This window comes from Amaranthus tricolor, chromosome 3, assembly GCF_026212465.1.
Source record: "Amaranthus tricolor cultivar Red isolate AtriRed21 chromosome 3, ASM2621246v1, whole genome shotgun sequence".
In the NCBI taxonomy this organism is placed as follows: Eukaryota; Viridiplantae; Streptophyta; class Magnoliopsida; order Caryophyllales; family Amaranthaceae; genus Amaranthus; species Amaranthus tricolor.
Window position 1 is genome coordinate 25,690,126 of NC_080049.1, and position 14,009 is coordinate 25,704,134.

The following is a 14,009-nucleotide window of genomic DNA, read 5'->3' on the forward strand; positions in this document are numbered from 1 at the left end:
ATGAAGTGATTATAAGTATTAAGTATTATTAAAATATTAAAATAAGGATAAACAAGATTAATTTTGCCTAAAATTTGTGGTATGAAAAGAAATATTCTTTATGGAAACAACAAATAAAATATCTAAAATGACGAATGAAAAATTCTTTAAGAAATTAAGGAAGTATTATGTTAAGGGTGTGTTCGACATGATGATTTAAGTAGTTATTAAACATTTCTTTACGAAAAATGTTATTACTTGGTAAACTAGCCTTTAAGTAGAGTTTGGTGGTGAAGTTAGTTGTTTTCAAAAAGTTATAATTTATAGTATTTTAAATTCAAAAGTAGTGGTTTAAGAATTTTTCCATCTCAACAAATTATACTTTAATAGATATCATTATCACTATTTTACTAAATAGTTTTAATTTACACAGCTAATTAAACATCTAGAACTACCCATATGGATAACAACTATCCACATAAAACAATCCCCTCAATTTCGAACTTTTCCTTATATTTATATTAGCAATAAGAAATTTTTATGAATTTTAACAACTTAAACAATTACTCCGTCTGTTTGTTGTTAGTTTTTCCTTTTTACTTTCTGCACAGATCTTTATGCAAAGTTAAAGTTAAATAACTTTAATTGTGAGTTTTTTAAAAATTCTAAAAAGTTAATATTTAGGAAAATACATATTGAGACGAATTTATTAAGATCCCATAACCCATAATAATGAAAATCATAGTTAAAATTTAACTCTTAAATTGTAAATTTTATTTGAGAAGAATATATAAAAATAGAAGGAATATGATTAATTAATCTTTTGATACACCTCTATCATAACCCATAACAATATAATCTTATCGTATAGCCGTTTAATTAAAAAATGAAAATTTGTTGATATTCTTGAAAAATATCTGCCCATCCAACCCAAACGGTCCCTAAACAATAGAAGAGTAAGAAGGTAGTAGCACTAGCACCGCCTCACCTGTTATAGGACTTATAGCCGGTGACAGAAATAGCATTGGGTTCTAATTTAAAGCTCATTTCATTTCCAAACCTCATAGAACCTAACCCAAGTTAAAATTTAACCTTTATGACTAACCCCAGTTTGTTTATTTAAGGACACTGAATTCTGTGAGCCTTCTGGCTTTGGGTTGTGATCTTGTTTTTTTAGCACAACTCTCCTTCTCTCTCCTCCTCCTCCCTAAAAAAATTCTTTGTTTCTCTTTCTTCTCTTGGATCAAGAAATATTTTACAAAATTCTTTTTATTTTATATACATCTGCGTAGAACGGATTGGTGTTTTAATTTTTTTTTTTAATTTAATTTATTTCTGCATGGGGTTACTACTGGATGAAATAACTGATGATGATGGGAGGATTGATCATAAATGGTTGATTAAACAAAAAATAATAAGAATCTAAACCCCCCCCCCCAAAAAAAAAAAAGAAAAAAACCTTTTGACAAGCTGAAACAAATTTGGTTCAATTCTAGCTCCCCCATCTCCCCTTTTCTTGAATCATGAAGAGATTAAACAGTTCAGATTCTCTGGGTGCCCTTTTTTCCATGTGCCCTTCATCAGGTTGTTAACCATTTTTCACATATATTTCTACTATGATTGTTTCTTTTTGTTAGGCCCTAATAATTCGTCACGTAATTGTACTATGGGCCCACTTGTGTTTACCAGTGTCACATGATTCGACAACCTTTTTGCGAATTGCGAATTAAAAAAAGCGAATTATAGTCGATTTTTGGGCTATTGTAGGGCAGTTTTGAGCAAATTGCGAATTATGTTATACTGGTGTGGACACACCCGTGGGGCATTTGTGGGCTTGAACCCACGATCCGAAGTCATGGGTACTTAATATTGACTTGCATATAATACTCGATGAGGATAAATCACCAAGTATTATATACAAAGTCTACCCCCAATATTTTAGGGATGTGGGATTTTCATTATATGTGAAGTATTGAGAGTTTTGGATTTGAAATTAAATAGTGTTGTGTAATTATACTGAATTATGGTATATATAATGATTGATGCAGATGATCATAGTCCAAGGAACAACATATACAGTAGGGATTACTGTATGTTAGATGGGCTAGATGAAGATGGGTGCATAGAAGAAAGTGGTCATGTACCTGAAAAGAAAAGAAGGCTTAGTGTGGATCAAGTTAAGGCTTTGGAGAGAAATTTTGAGGTCGAAAACAAGTTAGAGCCTGAAAGGAAGGTTAAACTAGCTCAAGAACTTGGGTTACAACCTAGACAAGTTGCTGTTTGGTTTCAAAATAGGAGAGCCAGGTGGAAAACTAAGCAATTGGAAAGAGATTATGGTGTTCTTAAGTCTAGTTTTGATACTCTTAAACATAATTATGAATCACTTCAACTAGACAAAGATGCTCTATTAAAAGAGGTAGAATTTCACTGGCCACAACTTCTTTATTATTCTTTTCTCGTAAGAGTATGATCTAACATCATTCAAACCCGGAGTTGGGGTATAATGATATTTTTATATGATTTTTTGTTACTCGTTTGAAACTAACTCAGTTTTGAACTTATATCCAAGAACTAGAGAGAGTTTGATTATTATATATACTTGATAGGCTACTCCTTTAGTACCAATTGCTGGGTATAATGTTATTTCTATATGATTATTTCATGTTAGTTGTTTGAAATTAACCCAATTTTGATCTTGCATCAAAAAATTAGAGAGTTTGACTATTATATATACTTGGTAGGCTACCCTTCTATTATAAATTGGTTTTAGGATGTAATATTTTCAGATTTGTCTGCAGTGAACTTTCTTTTACATAAATGTTTTGTTGTTTATAAGCCCAATAACAAATTTCCCTTTACTTTCTTTTATGTTTTTGAAATTTGTAATGTGAGTAACAATTTTGTTAAATTTGTGCAGATTAAAGAGCTGAAAGCAAAGCTAAATTCAGAGAGTAATAAGAGCAGCATCAAAGAAGAAATTTCTCTGTATGAATCTGATCATATGAATGAGATTGACATTGAACCAATCACTCCACCAGAATCAATGAGTGATGGATCACAAAATGCAAAATTAATAAAGGTAAAAAATGTGTTTGCAGAGGTTAAAGATGGTTCAGATAGTGATTCAAGTGCAATTTTAAACGATCGTGATAACAGCCCAAATGCCTCAAATTCTTCAAGTGGGCAAATTTTCCAGACTCAACAACTGATCATGTCTCCTAATTCATCATCCTTCAGATTCAACTGTTCATCATCATCATCCCCGCCATCATCAATCAACGGTTTAAGTTTTTCTGATTCAAGATCAGACGGTCTAGAAACAAAATCCCAAAAGAATTTTGATCATGATAATAATGTGTATCATCCCCACTTTGTGAAGATTGAAGAACACAACTTTTTTAGTGGAGAAGAGGCTTGTAATTTCTTTTCAGAAGAACAAGCTCCTTCTCTTCCTTGGTATTGCCCAGATCAATGGAGTTAAATAAAAAAATAAAAAAGAAACCCAGATTTAAAAGTTCTTAAATTAATTAATGGGATAAAAAAGTGTAAAAATTGATGAATTTGGTAAGGAGATGTTTGGTTACCAAACACCATAAAAAGAAAAAACATCCTCCATTAAATGTGAAGAAGTTAGGTTCCCAAGGTGGTCAGAATTTGATGTAAGGAAGGAAGAAAAATGGAAGGAGGCCATGTGGGCAGGACATGGGAAGAGAGAGAGAAAGAAAGGTGAGTTTTTGGAGGCTTATGTGAAATCTGCTGTGCCTGAAATGTACACCGTGCGGCAATGAATGATTAGGCAGTAATTGGAGCACCTATTTCTGTAAAAATCATAAAATTTTCAAATTATTATTATTAATATTATTATAATTACTTTATTCTGCAAGAACAGGATAAACCCTGTTTATGCAGAGAATAAAATTGATGGATTTAGCTTTTAATCCCTTTTATCTTGCATTGGTCATAATATTAATGATTCATTCTTTTTTGATTTTTGATTATAATTGACTAAATAAAATGACACATTAAATTATACGTATTTCAGTTTATCGTGAGGTTGTAGATGTGTTTGCTATAATTGGTACATAAGAGTAAGATTAGCAAGTCTTGTATGAGACGAGCTAATATATTTAGCATATTTCTCTAATTAATCACTTTGAAGTCGTATGTCAACTTTGAGGTCGTATATAATCACTTTAAGGTTATAAGTGATCACTATAAAACTATAAAAAATAATCACTTTAAAACGTAAGTTATGACTTCAAAGTTACAAGTGATTACTTTAATACAGTAAATGTATATTAGATCAGTACAATAGAGAATTTATCAATTAAAATTGCGTACATCTATTTGTTTTAATCCTTCTAGCATGGTATGATCACTTTAATGAGATTGGATTAGTAATGAAAATACTGTTTAAGTCTTGTGAGCTAAGAAGATTAGGATGGGAATACTAATGATGAATATTGATGATAGTCACTCTAAAGTCTAAAGCACCTTTTATTTGACTACGCTTTACTTGGAATATTAAAAGTACTTTATGATGTTGAACTAGTATTTTTCTTTTTTTTTTTAAAAAAAAAAAATTCTATTTCTTTTCTACTTATCTAGTGGTAGTGAGGTTGCTTCATGAATTCATCTAGTATTAAGGTTGTATTTAAAAGGAAAGTAAAGTAGATTTTTTCCAAAAGGTTATGGGCTTAAATATTGATTAATTTCAGGATGGAATGTCATTTTATTTCTTCATTATGAAAGATGGGACTCATTCTGAACAAAAATCCAAACCATTTATTGTGTTTTGTCATGCCATAATTACCTTATTATGGTGCATAATGGACAAAATATACTTCTATTCTTCCCATAAGAAAAATTAAAATTTTAGATGGTTGATATATTATTTTATTAAATAATAAATTTGATGGAAAAAAGTGGAGACTATAAATATTAAAAAAACATTAAAAAAAAGTTAGTGGAAAAAATATAGGGACCACAACAACTAAAAAATATTTTTATAAAGTTAGTAGAAAACATGTAGGAATCATAAGAAATATAAAAATGTTAAATTGAAATTAGTGGAAGATATGTGTAGATCAAAATCATTCTTTACTACAACAAATTTAACTTTTCGCGATATTGAATTTAGTGACATCAAAAAAATGCCACTGATTTATATTTTTATTGTATTTTTGTTGGTTTTTATTTGAAGTTCCACTATAAAGTGATTTAGTGACACTTTATTTGGCTTTTAGTGGCATATGTAATAATTACTATAGTCAATATATACACTATATATATACTATTAGAAACTTAAAGTACTGATATTTAAATTAAACATCGCAAAATATATCCCACTAATAGCAAATTATGTTGTAGTGATTAAAATATTAAAATGAAGATGAAACAAGGTTACTTTTATCCAAAATTTGTGATATAAATAAAAATATTCTTTATGGGAACAACAATTGAAACATCCAAAATGATAAATGTTTTTGGATAATATAAACTTCTTTAAAGAATAAAGGGAGTATATTTTTGAGTGGTTTTTAGATTTTGTTTCAACTCCAAGTACACGGTGTATTTAATTAATGGCTCGATCATTGAGAAGGTAGTTTAATTAATTTGCTTATTTTAATTATTACGCAATAAAGTTAAAATGAATGAAAAATTTAATGTCTAACACTACCAATATTAGAAAATTAACATCATTGAAATGCTATTAAATTTAATGTCTAACACTACCAATATTAGAAAATTAACATTATTGAAATGCTATTAAATTTAATATCTAACACTACCAATATTAGACAATTAGCATTATAGAAATGCTATTTAAAATGAACTAATACAAAAATTATGGTTTAAACAATAATAAAAAAAAGTCTAGAGCATCAAGAGTCATGCAATTTACATATAAATGTCGACTGTTTCATTGCATATAGACTACGAATTAAGCATCAAGTTGATTAAACGTGATCTTCGCTAACCTCAAACATTCATAATATTAATTAACTATCTTTTACGGCCCGTTTGATTAGTGCTACTAAAAGGAGGTAATGAGAATAATTTATAGTATAAAATTTTATCAAAATTTTCATATCATTACCATGGCAATGAAACTTTGATCACAAAAAAGTTTTTTTGTTTACAAATATCCATTATCACCTAATACCACCACTACCAATGGAAATGCATCGGAATGAATTATATGAAGAAAATGTGATGGTTGAAGTTGGACAAGCATGACCATCAAGGTAGCCAAGAGATTTTTCAACAAAAATTACAATTGTTTTTCATTTGCATTACCACCGTTTATTACCACTTATCAAACGGGAACCATCAAACTTTAATTGTATTGGCTGAATTAGTAGAAATTTAACTTAAATATACCTCAATCTTAAATTACTCATAATCTCAAATCTTTATTATATTGAAAAGGTTAATAAAGATTCATAATCTCAAATCTTTAAATCAATGCTCATTAGTCATAAATTTAATTAACTTTCCTAGACTATAAAAAAATTCATACCAACTTTAATGCATACTTAAAATATGGAACATTCTCTATACCCTAAATAAACAAACAACTCACCAAACATATTAAAATAATTTTAAGCAAACAATTATAATTCTAGATATAATAACAAAGATAAACATAATATTTACTATTCTAAAGAACATAAAAATCAAAACAATTTTAATAGAAAACTTACTAGACTTAATGGTAATTGAACTTTACATTATTAACCGAAAAGATAATTATCTATAATGTGTTTAGAAATAACTGACAAGAAATAAGAAAATGAAACTAGAAAATTGAGGGAAAAAGTTGCTTAAAACTAAATCTCAAAAACTATATTTTTTCCCTAAACTTGATAATTTTTCTTTTATAGGGGAAGTGACTAGGAAAGCAACCTTCAAAATAATCTTAAACTCTGACCTAAAACTAATAAAATAAATGAAAAAAATATATATATATAAAAAAAAACCCAACTAAATTGGAGGATGACCAATGAAACTGACAGAAAGAAGGCGGCGAGTCATCTCCATATAGAGCGATGACACATCACTTCATCACTAACTCAAACTATAGATTCCTGAGGCTTGACATCGAGTCGTCACTAAAGCGGCAATGATGATTCATTGTTTATTTACGGACTGACAAAACATTAAATGACTGTCATTTCTTGCTCTAGTGATAGACGGGCAACATATAATACAATTTTGGAAAGCTCATTAAGTCTAGTATGTATAGCAGCTCGTCGTGTATCAAAATCGGAAACATATATCAAATTTTATCTCAAAACTTCTGCATTTTGAACACTTTTCAACTCTTTTGTTTCTCTTCTTTGTCAAACATATTCAATCGATCCATAATCACCGAAGCTCGATGTTTGACAATACTTATATTAAATTAACATGTTCACCGTGTACTTGTGGAATTTTACATCAGCTTATCCCTTGTTAAAGCTTTTATTGGCAAATACTTTTGTCAATCTCCTTGATCGATTTTACTAAAAATAATTTTATTACTTAGTTGAGGGAGAATAAGATATAAAACAAATTGATGAAAGAAAAATGTTAATGACATGATATTAGACAAAGAATAATGTATATGACTTTTCATACTACTCGTACCATTTATCATTGCAATGCTATGCCTTTTGTTCTACAACTTTTCAAAAAAGCATTAATTTTATTTGGGTTTCCTTTTGTTGAGATTACTACTACTGGTAATACTACCAACAGTATCTCCGGCTCATGACAACTAGCTACTCCAGCTCATGCTCCATAAGAAAGTTTGTTGGAGTTCTAAATTCTGATATAACAGAATTGGATTTAATATCTCAGCTTTAGATATTTTACACTTCTTGTATAAATACCTGCTATTGTATCCTTTCACAATATATACAATCATATAATTTCTTCTTTCTTTTTTTCTCTCTTCTTTCTTCTACATACTTCTGAAATATTTTTTGTTTTGATCATCATTGTTTGTCCTTTTTCCAAGCTTCGTAAATGGCTGCCTTCAACCACTGCTGATTTTATCATGGTATCAGAGCTATAAAGGTGCTCGATTCATTAGAGTCTCTTGCACGGAAGGTGTTTGATGTTTTACAGCCGGCCTTTTCTCATTTTTTTTCTTTCTTCTTTTTCTTTTTTGGTTTACGCTTCCGCTTCAAATTGCTAGTAAGATTCTCAATTTTATCTTCAAATTCTCTTGTACGTTTGTTTCATGATTCTTCTTTACATTCATTCAGATTTTTTTTTGTTGTTTTCGTATAATCTTGATTGATTTTCATCTTGATTGTTTTTCCTTATTCTATTTTTTTCTCTGTTTTTATCCTATTACTCTTTTCTTTGATTCCAGAATATCAATTACACTTCTTCTACTATTCTTTTTTTCTTTGTTCCTCTTCCACCGATATTCTCTCTCAAATTCTACCTCACTTTAAACAATTATGTCTACTAAAACAACAAACAACAGTACTTCGCACAATCATAATGCTAGAACTCTTGATCTCACTGCTGATCCTAGCACAGTTTTTTACATTCATCCTTCAGATACAACTGCACAATCTTTTGTCTCTGACAAATTCGAAGGTGAAAATTTCATCACCTGGATATCTTCTATAATCATAGGTCTCTCCACTAAAAATAAAATGTGTTTTGTGGATGGCTCTCAACCTAAGCCATCACCAACTGATCCAACATATCAGGCATGGATCAGATGTAATGATATGGTCAGAGGTTGGATTCTGAAATCTTTAGGTCCAGTTATAGCCAAGAGTTTTTTCTTCTTCAAGACAGCTAAAGAAATGTGGCAAAAAATATGGAAAAAAGGTATGGACAGACTAGTTCAACATAACTATTTGTTATTCAAGAGGAGATAGCCACAATACAGCAGGAAAATGACGATGTAGCTGAATTTTTTGCTAAGATCAAAGTTCTTTGGGATGAGTTAGATAAGGTTTATCCTTTGCCAACTTGTGAATGTAACAGATGTACTTGTAACCTAACCTCCAAGTTCCTGAAAATCCTGCAAGATCAACGACTCATGCAATTTCTTATGAAGTTAAGGGAGGAATACAGGCAAACTAGAAGTAATATTATTATGATGCATCCCTTTCCTAATATCACACAAGCCTAAAAGATCATCTTATAGGAGCAACATCATAAGAAGATCAGTAACATCAAACACAATACTGAGCCTATGGCATTTGCTGCTGACTGAAAAAGATCCTATGAAAATCAATCTTACAAACCATATCAAAGCAGAGGTGGTTATACCTCCAATAGAGGAGGCTTCACACAATCAAAAGGAGGAGTTAAAAGAAATTCTACACTATATTGTGATCATTGTAATTATACAGGTCATACTATTGACAGGTGCTATAAGCTCCATGGATATCCTAAGGATTTTAAGTCTATTTGTCAGAAGAAGTTTGCACATTGTGCACAAACTGAAGAACAAGAGCAGCCTTGTACTGATTTAACTACTGATGATGTGGTGCATGCTAGCTTCACTAAAGAGCAATATTCTCAGCTTCTGGCTCTTCTAGACAAGCAGAAATCTGAAGACTCTCACAAGCAAATTCTTACTGAAAATACCTCACACAGTGCATTCTTTGCAGGTAAATTTTGTCTTTACTCACATCATGCTAGAAGTTGGATATTTGATAGTGGAGCTACTGATCACTTCTGTTATGATTTACAAATGTTCTCTACATACAAGTTGATTGAGAATAAGGAAAATTTCATTACTATTCCTGATAGTAAAAGGGTTCAAGTTACTCATATTGGTACCGTTAAATTGACTGCTGCAATAGAACTTCAATTTGTCCTGTATGTACCAGATTTTCACTTCAATTTGATCTTTGTGCACAAACTTTGTCGAGATATAAGATGTGACGTCACATTTAATAATCATAGTTGTTTTTTACAGGGGCCTACTCTTCCCAAGAAGATAGTTCTTGGTAACCTGAGGTCAGGTTTTTACTATGCTCATGATGACTTCTCAAGAGGTCAACAACAGCCAATTTCACCAATTTTTTCTGCCAATATAGCTTCTGCTCATTTAAGCACTTCCTCAGACCAAGCAAAACTTTGGCATTTAAGGCTTGGACATCTACCTTTTTCTAAGCTTTCTTATGTTCTTCCTATTTTTCAGAATAAACAAAAATGTACAGATTCTATATGTCAGATCTGTCCTCAGTCTAAGCAATGTAGACAGCCCTTTCCTGTTAGTGAAATAACGAGTACTAAACCTTTTCATCTTCTACATATTGATGTGTGGGGGCCTTATAGGCATGTAACTCCAAGAGGATGTAATCTTTTCATTACAATAGTCGATGATTTTACGAGATATACTTGGGTGCATTTACTTAAGTATAAATCTGATTCCGTCCATGTTATTACAAATTTACTAGCTTACATTGAAAACAAATTCTCCTCTTCAGTTCACATTATAAGGACAGACAATGTAAGAGTTTTGTGAAGGTCCTATTAAAGATTTATATTACAGAAAAGGAATCACTCATCAAACTAGCTGTAGTGATACCCCACAACAGAATGGTGTAGTTGAAAGAAGCATAGACATTTGTTGGAGACTACTAGGGCTCTTTTCTTTCAAGCTAATTTGCCTATTACATATTGGGGTGAATCCTTACTTTGTGCTACATATCTCATCAATAGAATGCCCTTATCAGTACTCAAAAATAAATCTTCATATGAATTATTGCACCAATCCCCACCTGTTCTTGATCACATTAGAAGTTTTGGCTGTTTGTGTTATGTTTCTACTTCAAAAGTTCACAGATCAAAATTTGATCCTAGGTCTGATGCTTGTGTCTTCATTGGTTATCCTCTTGCCCAAAAAGGTTATAAATTATTAAATCTAAAAAATAAGAAAACCTATGTTAGTAGAGATGTTGTCTTTCATGAAAGACATTTTTCTTATCACTATAATCAGTCTAAGTCATCATCTTCTACCAAGCCTTTTCAATTCTTTCTTCTTGCTGAAACAAATTCCTACACATTCTTTGATCCTTTCTCAGATGCATACATTCAATATTCCTCTCCTCCTACTATATCTACAACTTCTTCTTTTTCTTCCTCTCCTATTTCTTCTAATCCACCATCTCCTCCTCCTTCTCTTTCATAAGATCATCCTCATTCTGATTGTGCCTCACAAAATAATTTGCAACTTGTCGATTGTTCTATTTCTATTGAACCCACAACATATAAACAAGCCTCTCAGGACAAAAGGTGGGTAACAGCTATGGATAATGAACTGGCAGCTCTCAAAACCAATAATACTTGGGTTCTGGTAGATCTTCCCCCTGGTAAAAAGCCCATAGGGTGCAAATGGGTTTATAAAATAAAACTGAAAGCAGATGGTACCGTAGAAAGGTTTAATGCACGGTTGGTTGCAAGGGGTTATACTCAAAAACATGGGGTGGACTATGATGAAACATTTTCTCCTGTTGTTAAAATGTCAACAATCAGAAGCATCATTGCTGTTGCTATTCTAAAAGGTTGGCATCTCTATCAACTTGATGTTAACAATGCATTCTTACATGGTGATCTTCATGAGGAAGTATACATGAAACTTCCACCGGGTGTTTTCAATCCAAACAATAAAGTTTGTAGACTACAGAAATCTCTATATGGGTTAAAACAAGCATCAAGGCAATGGTTTGCTAAACTCCAACATGAATTAATTCTCCAAGGCTTCAAGCAATCAAAAAATGATTATTCTTTGTTCATAAAAAACAAAGACTCCTCTATCACTGTTGTAGCTGTCTACGTTGATGATATTATTGTCACAAGTAATGATAACTCAGTCATTATTAATCTTAAGCATCATCTTCATGAGGTTTTTAGTATCAAAGATTTAGGGAGGTTAAATTACTTCCTTGGTCTAGAGGTTTCTTACGTCCCTGAAGGAATCATGCTAACACAGAGTAAATATACAAAAGAACTTCTTCAAGTAAGTGGGTTGCCTAGTTACAAGTCTGCTGTCACTCCTCTGCCACAGAACTTAAAACTTAGCTCATCAGAAGGAACTCTTCTTTATACTATAGAAGCATGGTTGGTAAATTGAATTTTCTAACCAATACCAGACCTGACTTGGCCTACTCAGTCCAGCACTTAAGTCAGTTTATGCAAGAGCCTAGAGATACTCACCTTCAGGCCCTTCAGCATACTATCTGTTATGTGGCTCATACAGCAGGACAAGGCATTCTCATGAGTGGAACTGACAGGCTGATATTGCAGGCTTTTTCTGATTAAGATTGGGCAGCCTGCCCTGATTCAAGAAAATCAATCTCTGGTTATGTGTTAAAACTTGGTAACTCTCCCATCTCTTGGAAATCCAAGAAACAAGCTACAGTTTCAAGATCTTCATCAGAGGCTGAATACAAATCAATGGCTAATGCTCCGAAGTCACATGGATGGTTAGACTTCTTACTGACCTTGGTTTGCCTAACTTACAACCAGTGACACTTCATTGTGATAACTAGTCTGCCATTTACATTGCAAAAAAACCCTGTCTTTCATGAATGCACAAAACACATTGCTATCGACTGCCATTTCACCAGAGAGAAGGTCCTTGAAAGTCTAATACAATTGACATATCTCCCTACTTCTTCACAGATTGCTGATGTGTTCACCAAAATACTACCCTCACATCAGTTCAATAATTTATTGTCCAATCTTGGCATGTTATCCCAGCCACGATTGAGGGGGCTGTTGAGATTACTACTACTGTTAATGCTACCAACAATATCTCCAGCTCATGACAACTAGCTACTTCAGCTCATGCTCCATAAGAAAGTTTGTTGGAGTTATAAATTCTAATATAACAGAATTGGATTTAATATCTCAGCTTTAGATATTTTACACTTCTTGTATAAATACCTTCTATTGTATCCTTTCACAATATATACAATCATATAATTTCTTCTTTCTTTTTTTCTCTCTTCTTTCTTCTACATACTTCCGAAATATTTTTTGTTTTGATCATCATTGTTTGTCCTTCTTCCAAGCTTCGTTATTGGCTGCCTTCTACCACTGATGATTTTATCACCTTTATTGATTTTTTTTTTTTTTTTGGTTCTTTTTTTTTCATTTTACTACTATATGAATTCAGAATTGGTTTTTAAAATTTAAGACAATCTTCTTAAAAATTTTAAATTGTTTGTTCTTTGGCAGGGTTAACCTATTTTGGTCATGTATCTGGAATTAATAAAGCTTGGTTCTAATTACTATGATAGTTATTTTTTAGCTTGCACATTTATTGACAAGTCCATAATTTGCATGAGCTTAAAAAATGTGTTTATATGTCAATTTTTGTCGATTTTGTTGATTTTATGCTTGAATTTGAGTGTTTTTCATAAAGCTTAAAAAAGACTAAAAATTCAACACTAATTTTTAATTGAGATGGTCTCTTGGTGAGATCTCTTATTAATGGGCAGGTTTATAATTAAAAATAATAGAAAAAAATAAAAATGACGATTATAATTCCTAAAATTAAACATATTGTACTGTAAATTGCATTTTCTGTTAAGTTTAATTTAATTAGTTAATGTTTTTTTAAATATACATAATTTGGATTGCTTAAATGGATCATCTTATGGTGAAAAGATCGCATATAAGACGCGTTGGTTGAAGTAACCATTTATAATTTTAAAGTGATCAATTATATAATTCATCTCATGATAAAAATGTCTCGTAACAATTTGATAGTACTGAATGTTAAAGTGAGTCCTGAATGTTAAACTGAGTCCTTGCCAAATGAGTCTTGAAATCATTTTGTTGAGTCCTGAATGTTAACCCAAATTGTTTGATGGGGTAGAATGTAGGGAGTAGGGACCTTAATTTTGGGTGGCTTTTACCATATTTACAGAGGAGTAATCTTTCTCGTATAGGTATGTTTTATTTAATTTTTTTTTACACATTTAATTTTATTATTCTATCTCACTTATATATTTTTCTGATTTTTTCAATAAATTTTTCTTTTCACCTTTTTTTTT

General features: G+C 31.2%; 1 protein-coding gene across 1 annotated transcript; it reads left to right on the top strand.

Moving 5' to 3' along the window:
* Positions 1–1,058: 1,058 nt before the first annotated feature.
* LOC130807761 (homeobox-leucine zipper protein ATHB-16-like) lies at positions 1,059–3,897 on the top strand. Its single transcript, XM_057673092.1, has 3 exons — positions 1,059–1,563; positions 2,028–2,395; positions 2,897–3,897. Exons 1-3 carry the CDS (start codon positions 1,503–1,505, stop codon positions 3,458–3,460), a joined length of 993 nt encoding a protein of 330 aa, XP_057529075.1. The 5' UTR covers positions 1,059–1,502; the 3' UTR covers positions 3,461–3,897.
* Positions 3,898–14,009: the final 10,112 nt, after the last annotated feature.

Excerpts from the sequence above, each read along its gene's own strand:
- LOC130807761 (XM_057673092.1), top strand. The coding sequence starts at position 1,503 with ATGAAGAGATTAAACAGTTCAGATTCTCTGGGTGCCCTTTTTTCCATG. Across the intron at positions 1,564-2,027 it reads TTCCATGTGCCCTTCATCAG|ATGATCATAGTCCAAGGAAC; the intron begins GTTGTTAACCAT and ends TGATTGATGCAG. Across the intron at positions 2,396-2,896 it reads AAGATGCTCTATTAAAAGAG|ATTAAAGAGCTGAAAGCAAA; the intron begins GTAGAATTTCAC and ends AAATTTGTGCAG.